At 44.4% G+C, this 19,147-nt stretch overlaps 1 protein-coding gene across 1 annotated transcript in view; it reads right to left on the bottom strand.

Moving 5' to 3' along the window:
- Positions 1 to 443: 443 nt before the first annotated feature.
- DCAF15 (DDB1 and CUL4 associated factor 15) overlaps positions 444 to 19,147 on the bottom strand; it is a 34,034-nt gene continuing 15,330 nt past the window's right edge. The window contains exons 7-13 of the mRNA XM_063119074.1: positions 16,678 to 17,256; positions 12,831 to 12,922; positions 9,763 to 9,891; positions 6,105 to 6,190; positions 4,134 to 4,238; positions 1,673 to 1,788; positions 444 to 1,147 (exon numbers count right to left, since the gene is read on the bottom strand). Of these exons, the coding sequence (XP_062975144.1) occupies positions 1,092 to 1,147; positions 1,673 to 1,788; positions 4,134 to 4,238; positions 6,105 to 6,190; positions 9,763 to 9,891; positions 12,831 to 12,922; positions 16,678 to 17,256 (1,163 nt within the window). The 3' untranslated portion in view covers positions 444 to 1,091. The remainder of the gene's footprint in view (positions 1,148 to 1,672; positions 1,789 to 4,133; positions 4,239 to 6,104; positions 6,191 to 9,762; positions 9,892 to 12,830; positions 12,923 to 16,677; positions 17,257 to 19,147) is intronic.

Genomic DNA, 19,147 nt, shown 5'->3' with positions numbered 1-19,147 from the left:
TCACAAAGGCATGTGGTACAGGGCAAACCTTGCTCGAGCTTAGCAAGACTAGGACTGGATATTTGTTTATTTATTACATTTATATACTGCCCCATAGCCGGAGCTCTCTGGGTGGTTTAGAAATGTTAAAAACAACGAACGTGGATAGACCATGTAAGAGCTCTATGTACACCAGCTTGCGTTATATATGGGATATAAGCAAGCCTCAGCCCAGCTCCTGTGAGCCGCCGCTGGAATGTCCTTTTGTGTTTTTATCCACACAGTTCCACAGTTGGTAAGGTGGGCTACAAGAAACCGCTTAAGCTTGCATCTTTGTTTTGCAGCTATTGGCTTTGGGGAGCCCTAGCCCATACGGTGAATATTCTCCTTCCCACAGTGGCTGTAGCCCTAGAATCCTCATCGAATCTTCTCTCAAACCGCAAAGGAGACACTAAGAGCCAATCTCAAATTTAAGTGTTTATTGCAGGAAACACAAAGCCTGCTTGAGAAAAATTAAAATGGGGAGGGTGGGGCTCATCCACCAGTGGCAGATGACAACTCTGCTTGGGATGGGAAAATCAGTTTTGGGGGGGGGGGGGGAGGAAGTGCCTGAAATACAGAATGACCCTCAAAACACAGAAGGGGTTTTTGGTCTCCTTAAGCAGAATCATTGCCCTGGAATTAACAATGCTCTAGCACCAAGGGAGGGCAAACCCTATAGCAAACGACCTGCTAAAGACTCCTTGCAGTTTCGCCAAGTAGACAGACAGACTTAGGAGACTGTGGAGGGCCCCAGCAGAGCAGAAGCCGCTCAGCTGGAGCTTGTGCAGTCCAACCATTAAGACTAGCCTGCAAGGAGAGGCAGGTTTTTCAGAGCATCCGGACCAGACTTGTGTTCCCCCCCCCCCCCAACATGCTGAGGCAACGAAGTGGAGGATGTGGTTCTACCCACAAACCAAAAGTGATGCAGCACTCAAGGTCATCTGGATACCTGTCTAGTTGAAAGGGATGGGGAAATGAAAAACAACTTTTAACAAGGAGGTAGTTGAATCTGACACACAGTTATGGCAGGAAATGAACTACTGATGCAAGCTTCATCTCTGAGCCTGGCCTCATAAGACAATCCATGTGTAACGCTCGTTGTCTGCAAGGAATTTCAGGGAGCAGCCTGCAGGGGAAGGCAGGAAGACAAGACGTTAGTTACGTTCTGCAGTCAGCGTTCTCTTCGGGTCGGGTGAGTTTCCTTGCAGCCCATCAAAGGACAAGAAACTCCGAAGAATCTACTGTATTACAATCTAGGCGGGAGGTGTGGGTTCAAGCCAGAATGTAAAGCTATCAATGGGATTTTTGGAACCTCTCATCATGGACATTAACTGGCAGCAGTAGATGAATCATGGTCCCCCAAGCGCAAATGAAAAGGGCAGGAGAGAGAAGTAGGACAGTGGTTGAAGCAACAAAGCAAGAGCAGGAATGAGATCTCCCGCATCCTAGAAGTACGATGTGCACCTTCAACACCAGAAACGTGGTACGAAATGGCCAATTGTAGTGAGCCCTTTTACTGGTGAGCGTCAGGCACAGAAAGCACCACCCATTTCTTTGGCTTGTAGCCGGCTACCATGTCAACACTGGCCAGCCTGTACCTTACGAAAAGCCAGCCAGAGGCCTCCAGCCAAGAGTTGAGGAGAGGAGTTACCTTTGTGCAGGGCCTCATTGGTCATCCTGTTGACATAGCGACCACTGCTCTCTGGCACCAGCCACTTCATTACCATGTCCACACAGCTTTTCCGGTAGGAGCTCCACACACTGCCACTGAGGGAGGAAAGGGGGTGTCGGTCAGCAAAGGGCCATTGCAACATGAATTCAGAGTACCAAGGCTGAAACCAGCATTGCGGAGAACACATGACTTCCTTCCCCTTCTCTGTATCCTTTATGTATGAAGACTGAGCCTTCAAGGCATGTCTACATGTTTAGATCTGCAGCCTCTCCTTAGGCTCTGGGAACAGTATTTGACAAAGCAGTATGGACACAATAGTTGATGGTGACTTCAGTAACCTCCCTGTCACTTGCAAGGCGGGCTGTGTTGAGCAGGGCAAGATTTCTCATTCCACATAGCATGGCCACATGCCGGTGTACCACATCAAGCACAGGCCCTAGCATTTGGCTACCACTGAGTTTTGCGAAAGGAAGAGACCCCAAAAGAGACAGAAAACTTATTCCCCTCACCGTAAACACCCTCCCGCCCTGGTCTTTATATCAATCACCTATTGTATATCTCCCTTTTCAGGCAGACCAAATGGAGGGTGTGGGAAACTATTTTCCCAGTCTTAAAATTTTCAAAACATTGCCCCTGTAAATCGTTTTTTGAAAGGGGGGAAGCTGGAAATGAGAAGGCAACAGTAACTTGAGAGGCCTTTCAGATCAGGGCAGAAAGAGTACCAACTTCAAAATCTAGTACAATTAGCTCCAGTGCTGTTATGCCAGTTATTTAAAAAATTCACTATTTCCCACAAATAAAATTGAGGCTGAAGCAGACCAGTTGCAGAGGTGACACTGTAGGTCATGCAGGGGCCAAGGCAGAAAGAAGGAGGAGCAAACTTCTGCTTGTTTCCTTTAAGTGGCAATGGAGTCAGGAGTGCCCTGACAAATCTAGTCAGAGGAATAGAAAAATCAATAGCAAAGGAAGAGGTAGAAGAGAAAGTTTCAGAGGGAAAGTGATTACATTTGGCTTTGTCAATTTTAAGCTTATATCACATGAGACACTGGAGAGAGATCATCAGTAGTAATACTGAGAAATATTGAGAAATATTGTTTCAAATATCAAAACAACTGGACCACTGGATGGCGACATAGAGCAGATGAGTTTACCAAGAGTATTACCGATAGTTTTCCACTTTCTCTACATCACACTCTTAACATGATTGAGAAACTAAATCTGGGAAACTCAGTCATCAGTGGCTCTCATATGCCTCACCCCCACTCCATTCTGGGATCAACGGTGTCACTGGCTATGCCCCCTTGACCAATAAGGGGGTGAGGGAAGAGAAATGACGTGTTAAGACTTTGAAAACCTTCATAGCAAAGGAAAAGTATGTACCCTGACAGAAACCCCCTCCAAGACAGGTGAGGAGTAGAAAGGGGCTGACTTCAATAGAAGAGAATGAAAGAAGAAGAAGAAAATTCAAGGCATGAAGAATAAGTACATTCAAGTCGAGAAGAAACAGGTGATGCTGTTTAAGATGACAAATAGCTATTTAAAATCAGATGGAAAAAAGACAAGATTAATACGATTAAGGGGGGACTAAACAATAAAAGAGAAATAGGACCAAATAAGCAATCACGAGAGAAATTGTAGAAGGTGGTACTCATAGTTCATTTCACGAATCAAAAACAGGAAGCAAAACTTGGGAGGGAGGGAAGAGAAGGCAGTTTAATGCAGAGTCATTTTTAAAGAACCAAAATTGAGGGCAGCTTCAGACATTACAAAGACCGCATAGTCAACTAAATGCACAAGTGAACATGCAAGCAGCTGACAGTGCTTCTTTGTAATGGCCAAAGATGCTTTCAGGATTATCTAAAATGAGTGGATGATTGTAATAAACCAGGGAAACGAGAGTGTGTGGGGGGGGTCTATGCAAAGCTTCCCGTGTGCCAGCAGTGAAACGGCTCTCAATACTGGCTGCCCCTCTTCGTTTAGAAGTGTTTGGTAACAAGTCAAGAAGCAGCTGCTGGAACTAGATGGGCTTCTTTTAGTTACGACATGAACACCCCATCATAATAGAAATTTATCTGGGCAGCTTGCACTAAAAAAGTATAAAAACTGAAATACAAGGTAAGCCATAAAATCAAGAACAATATAAATACAACAGAAAACTCACAGCAACCCCAGAGGTAAAATACTGATGTTGAACTGAGAGGTCCAGAATACAGTTATTTTAAAAGACCCAGGTGAACAATAGTGCCAAAAAAAAACCCCAAAGATGGAGCCAGGCAAACCTCTCTGGGAAGGCCGCTACTGAAAAGCCCCCCCTCCTCGGTGGATACCTGACTCATTTTATTAGGCATTTGGACCAGACCTCTGAAGCTCTAACAATACATGTAGGTAAATACGGGAAAAGGCTTACCCTAGGGTAGGCCGCATAATTCAAAGACCTTACCTGGTCTGCCCTTTGACTTCTGTGAGGTCTCCCACACTGACGGTAACAAAGATGCCAGTGTTCAGATCCCAGGCTACTTTGAGGCTGGTGTGATAGGTCTTTGGCCTGCAGGAGGTGAGAAAGTCAGTTTTCAGGAAAAGCTTTATACGTCACCGTGGGAAACGAATGTGTGCCTATCAAGTAACTGTGCCTCAACATACTTTTCCCAACCTCGTTCACTGACTGTCTTGCCAAGTGAGATGGAATACATTTCAATGACTGCCAAATCTATACCAGTCCACACCCAGCTCTTGTCTCTTGGAAGAGAATGGCTCGGTTTGGACGACATGGTGCAGCTTGTCATAGCTTATGCAACCCCTGCTCAGGGTTGTCGTGTCGTGCAAACCTGGCGAGCGTGGGTTATGAGACCATTCAGGGTTATGCAGCCATTAACCCTTGCATAACCCACACTCACTAGCTTTGCACAGCATATTAAAACTGGCAGCTGCATTTACTCCACATGCAGTGCAGCCTCACCGTGGGTTAAATAACCCACAGTGGGCTTCATTTTATTTATTTATTTATTTATTTATTTATTACATTTCTATACCGCCCAATAGCCGAAGCTCTCTGAGCGGTTCACATTTTGCATGAACAGCCCCAATGGGCCACTTTGCATGACTGAGATGGGATATCTGAGGCTTAAACGAACCTCACATAATAGTAAAACAGACCATGGGTTATATGAGGTTTACTTTACCATCACACAGCCCATCCCTGCTGGGTTTGGATTATAAATAAGATGCAGTCGCAGCTTGAATATTGAAAAGTTGTCTGACACGCACTGCAACGGACTGTTGCCATAGTGATCATCCGAGCTAGGACACTAAGTGACAACCGTTGACGTAATTATTTTTTCTCCCAATGAATTTCCCCTTTAAACACTGATGCCATGTATTAATCAGATATTATCCGAGTAACCACCATGTAACTATGACTGGTCTGTTGCATCTGATATTTGATTTCAGTACTTGAGAGAGTAGATATTAAAGAGTATTTGAAAGCTGGAATGCAATTGTTTTAAATATTTGGCAGACTACATGCAATTGTTATTTGACAATCTGTTGACAGCTTATGAGTCTTCCTATTTGACATTGCTGAAAGTAAAGAGATACAAGTCCAAGTTTCAAAATGAGGCAAAATTTCATTCAAAATTCAAATCTGAATTTTGTCGAGGTTTTGCAAATTTGCATTCAGCTCTACCCAAAACCAGACCAAAAATGCAAGAGTGAGCTGACAAAGTAGGCACAACGTTAAAAAAGGAACCTCCGTGAGATTCAGTCATCAAATCACCTCCAATTATTACTTGATCAATCTGAAGGGAGAAACAAATATTTTGCACGGATGGGGAACCTGTGGCTCTCCTGACATTGGACTATCACTCCCATCATCCCTGACCACTGGACATGCTAGCTAGAGCTGATGAGAGTTTGAGTCAAACACCATCTGGAGGGCCAAAAGTTAAGCAATCTATATAGCAATCTTGGGTTGCTAGTTTGAGCCATCTGGGCAGTTCAGCTAAACATCCCTTAAATCATATCGGCACACACTTCTGTGCTCCTTCATCTTGGAGCATATGGTACCATAGATGCAGGGTATGGATATGGTTCAACAGACGGAAGTCCGCCCATGCCTGAGAGGATTGGTCTTCCTTCCTCTCTCATTGTGGAGGTTTTAATCAATAGCTGCTTAGCCAAGTAGGAAATTCTCTCAATGTTTAACCCTGGAGCTTTATATCTAATTGTAAATAGGACTTTGGCTCCTAAATATTAATGCATATTCTGCTTCCTTGTGCTCTAATAGAGAGGCCCAACAAGTTCCCTCCTCAAGTGTCAAAACCTTATCATAACAAAACCCCTTCATGGCATGTCAAATATGCCAGGCAGTCAGGACAAGAAACCCAAAGAGGTCCTGGCAAGGGCTTGGACTCACCTGAGTTGCCCCTCTTCAGCAGGGGAAGGGAAGGCTAGGAGCAAGAGTCCAATATTGATGATAACTTGGTTGGTTTCTGGACACACCTAGAAAGATAAATTCAACAGCTGGCAGGGGAAGCTACTTGAACTAGTTTACACTCAGGGCTGGTGCAGGAGGTCAGGTCAAACTGTTGACCTAACACCTTTCAGAAAGCCAGCTTTGGCACCCAGACATTGGTTTCTAAAGATAGTGGAATTATCTAACCAGGGCATTCAACAGTTCACTCCTTGAGGAGGTGGAGGGCTGTGCTCTTCCCAAAAAGCTATTCAGGGTTGAACTCCTCCTTCACAGTTGACACCACCATGCACACAGTAGCTTGGTTAGGGAGAACCCAAGCCACACAGCCTCAAGAAGCTGCAGGAACCTCTCTAAAGAATGAGAAGAGGACCACTAGGGAAGTCTCCCTGCACCCTCCACTCCTCCCATATGCCAGAGTGAGGCATACGTATCATTTCTAACATGGAAGATACAGTTTGCCTTTCAGGAAATGGCAGGTAAGCATCAGCACAACTTGCTTGATTTTGAAACGCAGCAGGGAGCTGCCAGTTGGGTATCCCTGCTTGAAATAAAGGAGGAATCCATATCACCCTATTTTGGAGGCATGGAAAAGCTCTCCCTCTGCCCCTTAGTAGACAGAGAAGCTATCTGAAGCAAGGGAGTTCTCTTTTGCTATCCAGAACGGTCATTTCAAACAGAAGGGAGGTCACAGGAGGACTTGGGTGTCAATTGTTAGCCGGCAAAAAACATCTATAGTCAGAGCGGGAGATTAGCCAGTGATCCCCAGTGAATCGCCACACATTGATTATCCTGTCTTGCCAACTGTACAACTAGGAGAACCCTCTTACAAATCCTCTTTTCCCCCACTAGTAGGTCAACATTATGCCTGCTTCCATAAAATCTAAGACCTTGTCCAAAAGCGGTATGGAACAGTCAAATGCCACCTTGAGAGGGAAAGGGTAGAGCTGCCCCTGGTGGGAGACAACGCAAGTAGGCACGGAACCGAATCACCGGTCGCAGCGAGAGAGTTGAAATAAGGCTTGGTGCTGTTGATCAGCATGGCCAAGGGTAAGCGTATTGAGGGAGTTGGACTTCCAACGAATGATGCGAACAGATCTCAACTCCTCCTCCCCCATAGTCACTCTGTTTCTTCACTAACAGCTGAACAGACCAGACTGCTGAGTCCCCTTTGAGCGACTGTGGATGAACTTAAACTGAAGCTCGATCCAGATAAGCAAAATAGATGATAGTGGAGGACTCGGAAGGACTCAATAGTGGAGGACTCGGAAGGACTTCCACAAGGCTTATTGTGGAAATTCCTGTTCTGGATGGGATGGCACTCTCTTCCCTAGGAACTAGAGCAGCCTTCCTCAACCTGGGGCGCTCCAGATGTGTTGGACTGCATCTCCCAGAATGCCCCAGCCAGCTGGGGCATTCTGGGAGTTGCAGTCCAACACATCTGGAGCGCCCCAGGTTGAGGAAGGCTGAACTAGAGTGTGACTTAGTGACGTTCTCTGAGCCAGTGTTGCAGTCGTCCCTGAGTGCCTTTAATCTCCATTGGACGATTCACCAGCTGTGTCCATTAGCTATTGTCACTCATACCGTGGGGGCCTCCACACAGAACTGCTATAATGCGCTCTGTGTACGGCTGTCGTGAAAATGGCCCAGAGGCTTCCTGCCCACTTTTTAACAGGTCTCAGGTATATAAATATAACACATATTTCTTAATCATGCAGTTAGTTACATGTAAACTGCTATAGGAACTATCAAAAAATCTGTTTTCCTTTAGCGGTCTAGCCATCTGTAAAAACTTCATGACGATGGGCTTGCAGGCACCCATTGTACCACCTGCATGTGTTCTCTCATGCTATTCTGGTCTCAAGGCCTTCAAGTCTGGAGCAGAACTCTTGCCAAGAAGAGTAATTTCAGCTGGACTTCTATTAGAACTTCCCACCTCCAAGAAAGCCTGGGGAAATTATTCAGCCAATTGATGACTGGCTAAGGAAGCTCACTTCATAGTTGTCAAAGATTTTTGACTATGAAACCGGGGTGTGTGGGGTGTGTGCTATGTCTACTCTTTGTCAATTTGGTTTTGTTCATCTTCCTCTTTGCTGCTTGGTCCTGTCTTATTTGAAGACCCATGATTTTTTAGGTAAGCTTTGTTGTTTTTACCTAGAAGCAAGGTTTCCAAACCTCCTCTGTTTTTTGTATGTCTTTTATTCCCCCTTTCCCATTGTAAGTAAACACTTACATCAAGTATTTTATGTGCTTCCTTCTAAGTAAGCCTTGGCACTAAATCCAAAGCCTTCTGCTTGGTTAATGCTACTGTTTAGTTTCAGGCCTAGGGCTTGAAATAGAGGGTGCCAGTTTTAGGACCATCATAAGCCCTAGGAGTATCTATAAGATCTTAAGAGTCCCCTGACTCAGGTTCAGGAGGACATAAGGGGTGGTAGCAGCCTACCTTGCTGAGTTGTTGTTCAGCCCATGCAATCTTTTATTTATTTATTTATTTATTTAGAATATTTATATACCGCTCCCCATTGAAAAATTTCGGAGCGGTGTACAAGGTAAAATGAAAATAAAAACAGAATAAAAACAGTTAAAACAAAATTTAAAAAGAAGCAAAACAACAACAACACAGAAATCCAAGGCTGCATGTTAAAGAAAGGCTTCTTGGAATAAAGATGTTTTCAGGAGGCGCCGAAAGGAGCACAAGGTCAGAGCCTGCCTGACCTCCAGAGGCAGGGAGTTCCACAGGAGGGGGGCCACCACGCTGAAGGCTCTTCCCCTGGTGGATTCCAATCGGAGGATGGATCTAGGTGGGACCACCAGGAGAAGGCCCTAAGATGACCTCATTGACTACGCAGGTTGGTAGGGGAGAAGGCGCTCTCTCAGGTATCCTGGTCCCAAGTTGTTTAGGGCTTTGTACACAAGTACAAGAACCTTCAACCTGGCCCAGTAGCGAATAGGCAGCCAGTGCAGCTCCCTCAGCAGAGGAGTTCCATGCTGGAAAGGGGCAGCTCCAGACAACAGCCGAGCTGCAGCATTCTTTTGTCCCTGCCTACGCTGCTGGCAGCTAGGACAACCCCCTTCCTCCCTTCACAGGACCACTTCATATTAAGAGGCAGTAAAGAAATGTAAACAAGCCAGCCAGCCCTACAAGAGATGGCCACAGGTGCTGCAAGAGAGACTGGGTGTCTCTCCTCTAGCCTGAGGGGCTTTCCTCTTGCCCACTGGATTCTAAAAAGTGCAGCTGCTCGCTAGAACATTGCCCATTCACACTATTTGTACAGAGGCCACCATGTGACGTTCTCATGGAGTCTGCTCCCATATTTTCCCCTAAGGCCAGCTGAAGCCTGTCCCATAACCATTCTGGAGGCAAAATTATTGGAAACCAATCATGATTTATGCTCAAGTCATGCCCGATATATATGCATTACTGCCATGAAGGTCAGAATCTTAATTAGCGAAGGATAAGCAGGATTTTGGGAACTGCAGTCCAACACATCTGGAACGTGTCAGGTTGGAGAAGGCTACTCAAAGTCAAATACTAAATAACTCAACTCTGTTCCAAAATGAGGTTACTTTTAGTAGGATTATGCACCCACCATGTTCCTACCTCCAAGATGACGATGTCATAGTCACTGAAGGAGCAAAACTGCTTGGACCATGAGGCGTCGTTCCGGATCACCTCGTTAATGACATATTCAAAATCCAGAGTCAGCTGCTCCACCGTTAGGTATTGGCCCTGGAAAGGCAAGATGAGGTGTGGCTTGAGGAGAGAGGAAACATCTGCATTACCAGTTTCCTCCAGAGTCTAATCTTCAGCCAGGAAACTCCTAAGCCCGTTATTTACAGAGCACAAAAACGCCGTTTTGAAAACCACCAACCTTTGAGAAGACCCAGCAGATTTCTCTCTCCCTCGCCCACCCTACCCAAGTTCTCTCCAACAGGGCAAGATTCTTCTTGCTGTGAATAAAAGCCCAATCGTTGTTTTAATTGGAGATTTTTTAATTTTTTAATCATTTTTTTTTAAAAAAAATTAACTGTAGTCTTTGTAGAAGTAGCCAGGTTCAATCTGAAATTGGAATTTAATACAACATGTTATTAAAGAAAAGTATACATTTAAAACCTCTTAAAATTGACTCCACGACCCTGTTATCAAACATGCTGAGCTAAGGACTGCTTTCCTATGTAAAGACTGAAAACTTAAAAATATGGCACCATTGATGCCACTTCATTTATTATTGGGGGTTTGATATAGGAGATTCGAGGTTGGCAAATCACCACAGACACTGTGGTCCAGCTCCAGAAAACACCATCTTATATCTTGCTATTTATCATGCACTGGGCCCAACTAGATAACCTTATATTCTAATTTTACCAGTGTAAAGCCCATGTCACCATAGGTACTAGTAGGGCAACCAGGATGATCAGGGGTCTGGAAACAAAGCCTATGAGGAGAGGCTGAAAGAACTGGGCATGTTTAGCCTGGAGAAGAGAAGATGGAGGGGAGACATGATAGCACTCTTCAAATACTTAAAAGGTTGTCACACAGAGGAGGGCCAGGATCACTTCTCAATCCTCCCAGAGTGCAGGACACGGAATAACGGACTCAAGTTAAAGGAAGCCAGATTCCAGCTGGACATCAGGAAAAACTTCCTGACTGTTAGAGCAGTACGACAATGGAACCAGTTCCCTAGGGAGGTTGTGGTCTCTCCCACACTAGAGGCCTTCAAGAGGCAGCTGGACAAGCATCTGTCAGGGATGCTTTAGGGTGGATTCCTGCATTGAGCAGGGGGTTGGACTCGATGGCCTTGTAGGCCCCTTCCAACTCTACTATTCGTACTCCTACTCCTTTCCTGATTTTTTGGCAGTCACCACAGAGGAGCTCATGAATAATGCAAATGTGGCTCATGCATGGTGAGTCCTCCCCCCAAAATGTGCATGTGGCACGGCCCCTCTTCCCTGGAAGCAACACAGTCTAACCATGTGGCTCTGCCCACAATCTGCCTTTGCACCACACTGATTGGCTGAGCAGGGCTGTCCATCATCCAGCTGGTGAAGGGGCTGCCCAGCCTGTTTGGCATGGAGGAAATTAACTGCTATTAAAGCTCAAGTTTCAAACTTATTCGAAGTTTCAACATTTTCTGCACATCTACACTGGTCAAATTTAATTTAAAACAAAAATGAGCAAAATCGGTCTGGTAGATCTGGAGTAATATGCCTTACAGTACTATATTCTTACATAAGATGTCTTCTAGCTATGGGCTGATCTCCTAGGTAGTATGAAGGCTCTCTTTAGTTGCAAAACTTATATATCAATTAATTAGTATTGTTTAGGATATGTATTAAGTAATTTTACAGCAGATTTCCATTGACTGCAGCAAGAGAGCTTCCACTCATGGAATGGGGATAATGTACATGGGTCACTAGTTAACACACTGTAACAGATGTTTGGAAGAAGCTAAATCCAAGCCACAAAAACCATATGTATTATTCCCCAAGGCGTAATACCTATTCAGGAACTGATTTCATATTAATATGGTAGATGGTTAAGGGTTCTTGAGGCTCAGATAGGAAGCATCATAATCTCTGATCATTTAATAAGTAAATGTAATAAGTTCCCTACAAGAAAGATGACACTGAACATTTGACAGGCATCTTAACTCAAGCCTTAACCAAGTTCTAGTAGTGATTATTGATTTATTCATCTTGTTATATCCCGCCTTTTTTCCTCCATAAGGACATACATAATTCTCCTCTCCATTTTATCCTCACAACAACAACTCTTTGAGGTAGGTTGAGCTGAGAGCCTGTGACTGGCCCAAAGCCACAAAGTGGGCTTCCATGGCTGATTGGGGACTAGAACCTACCTCCCGACATCCAGGCCAACACTCTAGCCACTACTCCACACTGACTGCAGAGGCCACCAGTGAGGGAGAAAGCAGCAGCCAGGCACCTCTCCACCGTGCCTGGGTCCAGCTCCAGCTGAGAGCCCCCTCCCTCCTGCTAACAACTCTCTCTGGAGAGGCCACCAGTGAGGGAGGAAGCAGCAGCCAGGCACCTCTCCACCGTGCCTGGGTCCAGCTCCAGCTGAGAGCCCCCTCCCTCCTGCTGTCAACTGTAACTGCTGAACTTTCCAACTAAGATGGTAGTGCCTGAATTTGCTTTCCTTTCCCCCCTCCTCCTCCTCCCTCCCAATCCCCTTTCCTTTTGTGTCATGTCTTTTAGATTGTAAGCCTGTGGGCAGGGACTGTCAAGAAATCCTTTTGTAAGCCGCCGTGAGAGCCTTTTTTGGCTGAACGGCGGCATAAAAATCCTTAAATAAACAAATAAATGGAATGTGCATTCAAGAGGCAAACATCATAAAGAACAAAACTTGTCAACTAAACAAAAAAGCACATAAAAGACATCAATAAATTGGAAGCTGAAGACAAAAACGGAATAAAAAAAAGGTATGGAAAGCTTGTACTAAATCAATGGCTAAAACCTTCTCTTGATGAGTTCAAGTCACCTTGTTTAAACCAAACCACCATGACTACTTCCGATCACAATGCTGTGCTAGCAGAAAGTAATGTTTTACTCTTGATTTCAAGCCAGGAATAACCCTTTACAGCTATTCCCCCTCCGGGAGAGCAGCAGTTCCCTGATCATTAACAGGATGTTTCCAAAAACTACCTTCACCTGACAAACAGTCTTCTCCTTCAACAGCTTCAAATTTCTTCCTCGCAGGTCAGTCACAACGAACGGCAGGGAGATCTTGTCATCCTCATACTCTGAAAAGAAACACAGCGTGAGGCCAAGCAGAGGATAAACCCCGCACAGAGGGCCAAAAGAAATAGATTTCAAGATTAAACTCCTTTGCACGAAGCTCACTTATTAGGAAGAATGAAAAAAAAAAATAACAGAAGTGGAGCCAACATAAACAGACCTTCTAGAAAAGGATACTCCAAAGGGATCTTTTTGCATCTTCCTTTCTGACAACACAAGGTCGAGATTGCTTTTCTCAACCATCCCAATAGCCCCAAGCAGGCCATGCATTTTTTTTCAACTCCATTACATTACTCTTTCTCATGCCCAGCAGTTATGAATTCCATGTACTTCTATTCTGCTTTGGAGACTGCCCTATCTTTAAGTGCTCAAGACAATTCGGGAAGAGCTTAAAATATAATTTCTTTAGTGTTTTCCAACATGCCAAGTGTTTTATGATTTCTCTCATCTAGCCTCACAATTGCACTCTGAAATAGGCAAGACTAACAGACAGCAACCCCCTGATCACAGAATCATAGAATAGTAGAGTTGGAAGGGGCCTATAAGGCCATCAAGTCCAACCCCCCTGCCCTCCGCTCAGTGCAGGAATCCACCCTAAAGCAACCTCCCTAGGTAAATGGTTCCATTGTCATACTGCTCTAACAGTCAGGAAGTTTTTTCCTGATGTTCAGCCAGAATCCGGCTTCCTGTAACTTGAGCCCTTTATTCCGTGTCCTGCACTCTGGAAGGATCAAGAAGAGATCCTGGCCCTCCTCTGTGTGACAACCTTTTAAGTATTTGAAGAGTGCTATCATGTCTCCCCTCAATCTTCTCTTCTCCAGGCTAAACATGCCCAGTTCTTTCAGTCTCTCTTCATAGGGCTTTGTTTCCAGACCCCTGATCATCTTGGTTGCCCCCTCCTCTGAACATGCTCCAGCTTGTCTGAATCCTTCTTGAAGTGTGGTGCCCAGAACTGGACGTAATACTCAAGATGAGGCTAACCAGGGGGCCGAACAGAGAGTAACCAGTACCTCATGCTATTTGGAATCTATACTTCTATTTATGCAGCCCAAAACAGCATTTGCTTTTTTTGCAGCCACGTCACACTGTTGGTTCATATTCAGCTTGTGATCTACAACAATTCCAAGATCCTTCTCGTTTGTAGAATTTCTGAGGCAAGTATCCCCCATCCTGTAACTGTGCATTTGATTTCTATTTCCTAAATGTAGAACTTGGCGTTTATCCCTATTAAATTTCATTCTGTTGTTTTCAGCCCAGCACTCCAGCCTATCAAGATCACTTTGAAGTTTGTTTCTGTCTCCCAGGGTATTAGCTATCCCACCCAAATTTGTGTCATCTGCAAATTTGATAAGCGTTCCCTGCACCTCCTCGTCCAAATCATTAATAAAAATGCCATAGCTGGAAAGCAGGTTGGATTTCAGAAAGACTCAATTTAATCATGTAACTCCCCCCTCCCCCAAAAGTGCACTCTTCCTCACTATATTTTACAAAACTCAGAGTTACCAAAGACTCATTTTTGCTGGTATAATCTTAATATTTACAACCAGATGAAGGTTTCATTTTTAGAATAGCAACTTTTCGGTTTAGTTTTAACACACCATAGATAGATAATTATGAAATTATTGCGAGGTGAACTATCTCCAGTTTAATAGCTTAATCATTCATATTTGGACAACTTTTTTGCTGTACTTTATTGGAAGGAGAAAAATAATTTTACAGAAACCTCTGGAAGAGCATGACGTTGTGAATGGATTAATGGAATTCATTTACCAAAACATTTAAACAGCTTCATGCTACATAATTAAAAACTAATCCTTATTTCATGATATATAACCTTTAGACTATAATGTATCTTAAACAGAAAACTATCTTTAGATAGATTTTTCCTCAAAAAGCATTTTATTTAAAAAATCCAATTTAAATTAAAAAAAAATCTGATTTAAATTTAAAAAATCCAATTTAAATAAAAAAATCCGATTTAAATTTTAAAAATCCGATTATTTTTTTTAAAAAAAATCATAGATTTTTATTTACCCTGCTGGAATGGAATAGAACACAGGCTTCCCCACCTCAGTTCAATCACAGCCTGAACACACTATGCTCCAACATGCAGTCTGTGATTCCACCCTGCTTGGGAAACATATCACTCAGGATTCTTATCCATTCTGATTTCCAAGAGTCATGAAAGACCATAGTTAGGCTACATGGGAGGTACTAGGTTCAAAAGAGGGTGAAGTGCACAGTCTAAGTATTTTAATCTAAGGCAGTGGCAAATACCAAAAAAATAGAATTGCAGCTTACAAGGAAGCCAGGAAATATGTTAGCCACTGAGCTGACTAATGAGGCTCTAGAGCAGCTTTCCTCAACCTGGGGCGCTCCAGATGTGTTGGACTGCAACTCCCAGAATGCCCCAGCCAGCTGGGGCATTCTGGGAGATGCAGTCCAACACATCTGGAGCGCCCCAGGTTGAGGAAAGCTGCTCTAGAATCTTTGCAGTTCACCTTTATGGGTAAGACACCAAATCCATCAGGCCCTTGATGCTTCAATGCAACTCACAGAGGTGAACAAGAACTAGCTAATGCAAATATACAGATCAGCTACATACAAAAGGCAGCTTTGTACCTACAAAGATCTTCTGGAAAGAAGAGGACTCAGAGGCACATATCTCCTCATAAGGGAGGAGAGACCATGATAGAGTGAAGCAAAAAAAGAAGTATCTGACAGAATAGGCATTACGCCTGTCTTTTCAGTGGCTGGAGCATGATCACCACAGCCAATGAAAGTGCAAAGCCAAGGGCCTCAGCTTAAACCATCATAATCCAGCCCCAAACCCCTGCAGCAGTGTGCCTCCAACACAGTGCCTCTCTAGTTGGTCTAAACTAGAGCCACCTTCTCCAAACTGATGCCCTCCAGAAGTTGTGGACTTCAACTCTCATCAGCTCCAGCCAGAGTGGCCACATATAATTATCCCACATAGACCGTATTTCTTCGATTGTAAGACGCCATCTATTGTAAGACACACACTAATTTCAGTACCACCAACAGGAAAAAAAACCCCTAAGACACACCTGCGATTCTAAGACGCACCCCATTTTTAGAGATGTTTATATGGGGGAAAAAGTGTGTCTTAGAATTGAAGAAATACGGTAATTATCAAAGCTAATTGATAATTAACAGAGAATTAACTCTTAAACATGGATTTTATTTCCAAGAGGTTCACCAGCTGTATGCTAAATTGAGTAACTACTAGGCCCATTTGAAGAGGCGCTATACTAGAAGAAGCACTACTAGGCCTATTCAAGCCTAGGGCAACTAGGATCTATGCCTCAGTGCAACTGAGGGGGTAGCAACTTTTAAATAAATTACAGAGAATAGTTCCAGAATAAAGGTCCTTCATGCAGCTACGTTGGCGTTTGTGGCCCACTGTCAGTCCTGCCTGAGAATGCTTAGTTGTGCGCACACGGAAAACCCACAGGATAAGAGGTGGCATAGGAAGGAAATTGTTGCTTATAAATACACAATGGGGTAGCATGGGAGGCTGAAGAAAGCAGCTTTCCCTTATGTATACAGAAAGTCAAAAGCAGTGTGGGTCTAACACACCGTGCATTCTATAGGAGACGGTGCCTATCCATCACCAGAGCGTAACACTTTTGCTGCTGAGCTTCCTAGCTTATGCCTGTGAATCCTGACGCCAGAGATTCAAACCATGCTACCTGCTCTTTCCCCACACATTGAGCTTTGCTTTAGAAGAGATACTCACCATCCTCTGCCTCAGAGGAATCACTGGGCTCCAGAACATAGCGCAGTTTGGTATAGTTCACATAGCCTGGCTCGGCCGGCTGGCTTTCCAGTTCAGCACTGGCAATAGGAGATCCTTTGGGGGATCCACTCACATCAGAAATGCTGTCTGTCCCAGAAAGTGTGGAGCTGCAAGCGCCACTGCCATGCAAGGAAGACCCCAAACATTTCCCTCGCTCCCAAGAGGCTAAAGTGCTCTGGCCCAGGGCTCCATCAGAGTCAAGAAGACACTCAAGCCCCCTGCCTGTCTCCTCTTCCATTGGGGCAGTGCCTTTGGCTTCCTTAGCCCGCCGGAAGATGTCCGCCACAAATTCCTTTGCTTTCGCTACAGCAGGCGAGACATGGTTTTCTATGTCCTGCAGAAGGACAGCAGTTGGCTGCTGAAATGCAGCTCTGCTCCGGCAAGAGCAGCCGTCTTTATCCAGCCCGTCCTCTGATCCCGTGTGGCATGGAGACACAAGAGTTGCATGGCTGCCTTCACCAGCAGGGGACCAGGGCTGACGACTCCTGTCATAAAGGATTTGGCAGAAGTTCCTGTCATCTGAAAGGAAGCAACAAGGAAAGTCAGAAGAGCTGAATCCACCGCAATTTCTGCAGTAAATGTGGCAATATTTCCAATCACCATCAGAAGTAGTTTAGTCAGACTGCAAGGTATTCAAATACAATAATGGGAGAGACTTCTAGATTCTGATCCTGTTGTGTGAAGGGATTAGATAAAGTGATAAGATATGAGGAATGTGCTGGTTCTATCAAAGACCTTTTCAGGAAGGGAGTCTGAGGAACTGCGGCAAATAGTGGTGACAAAAGATCAAGTTCTCAACCATGGACAAATTGAAAGCAAATAAATCACCAGGCCCAGATGGCATCCATCCTAGAGTTCTCAAAGAACTCAAATATGAAATTGCGGACCTCCTCACAAAAATATGCAACGTGTTCCTAAGCTCAGCCTCTGAACCAGAGGAAGATGGCCAATGTAACACCAATTTTCAAGAAGGGATCCAGGGGCGATCCAGGAAATTACAGGCCAGTTAGCTTGACATCTGTTCCAGGTAAATTGGTTGAAAGCATTATTAAAGATAAAATTAGTAAGCATATAGACGGGCAGGTCCTGCTGAAGAAGAATCAACATGGCTTCTGCAAAGGCAAGTCCTGTCTCACTACTCTACTAGAATTCTTTGAGAGTGTCAACAAACATGTAGACAGGGGTGTTCCGGTGGACATTGTTTACTTGGACTTCCAAAAGGCTTTTGATAAAGCCCCCCACCAAAGACTCCTGAATAAACTTAGCAGACATGGGATAAGAGGAGAGGTCCTCTTATGGATCAGTAACTGGTTAAAGAACAGAAAGCAGAGAATAAGAATAAATGGTCAATTCTCCCAATGGGACGAAATAAATAGTGGGGTCCCACAGGGATCGGTATTGGGACCAATTCTTTTCAACTTGTTCATAAATGATCTGAAATTAGGAGTGAGCAGTGAAGTGGCCAAGTTTGCTGACAACACCAAATTATTTAAGGTTGTTAAAACACAAAGGGATTGTGAAGAGCTCCAAAGGGATTGCTCCAAGCTGGGAGAACGGGCATCCAAATGGCAGATGCGGTTCAATGTAAGCAAGTGTAAGGTGATGCATGTTGGGGGGGGGGGGGAACCAACTTCAAGTATAACCTAATCGGATCTGAGCTGGCGGTGACCGAACAAGAACGAGATCTTGGGATTGTGGTGGACAACTCGATGAAAATGTCCACCCAGTTACGGCCGCTGTAAAGAAGGCAAACTCCATGTTAGGCATTATAAGAAAAGGAATTGAGAATAAAACGGCTGGTATCATATTGCCCTTATACAAATCTGTTCTTATGTTTTCTCTACCCTTCCCTTCCCACAAACAAGCTGGACTTCAGATCAGCCAAAACCCAAGCCCTCCTCCTTTTTAAAGCACACAGCTATGTCTATGAGCACTCCACGATCATGCAAGCATACCAATTGGCTTAACTCAGAGGCAGAACATACATACATACTCTGCATAAACATCTCAGTTTCAATCCCCAGCACCTGCAAGGGGATTGAAAGATCCCCTTGCAGATTTAAAGATCTGCAAGATAATACTGGTCTAGATGGACTAATGGTGCAAGTGGGCATTAGGCAGCTCCTTATCCAGTTGATATTTTATTTTAGTGTGACCCAAAAATATAAGCCAAGATGGACAAATATTGATAGGACCTGGATTTATAATGGCTTGAGTTACCAGAGGGTGGAGCGGGCCAGGGAGTATGTTTAGCTTCCTCTCCAATAAATTCTCAGCGCACCCATTATTTTCTTCCGTTTAAGCAAGCGGCTGCCATTCATTCCTCTCAAGAAAAATTAAGTGCTGCACTTGTGGACATTGAACTGAGGCCAAAACATGTTGACCACCCCAACATTTGGTGATTCAGAAA

The sequence above is a fragment of the Elgaria multicarinata genome, chromosome 3, assembly GCF_023053635.1.
Source record: "Elgaria multicarinata webbii isolate HBS135686 ecotype San Diego chromosome 3, rElgMul1.1.pri, whole genome shotgun sequence".
NCBI lineage: Eukaryota > Metazoa > Chordata > Lepidosauria > Squamata > Anguidae > Elgaria > Elgaria multicarinata.
This window is presented reverse-complemented; position numbering and strand designations above follow the sequence as displayed.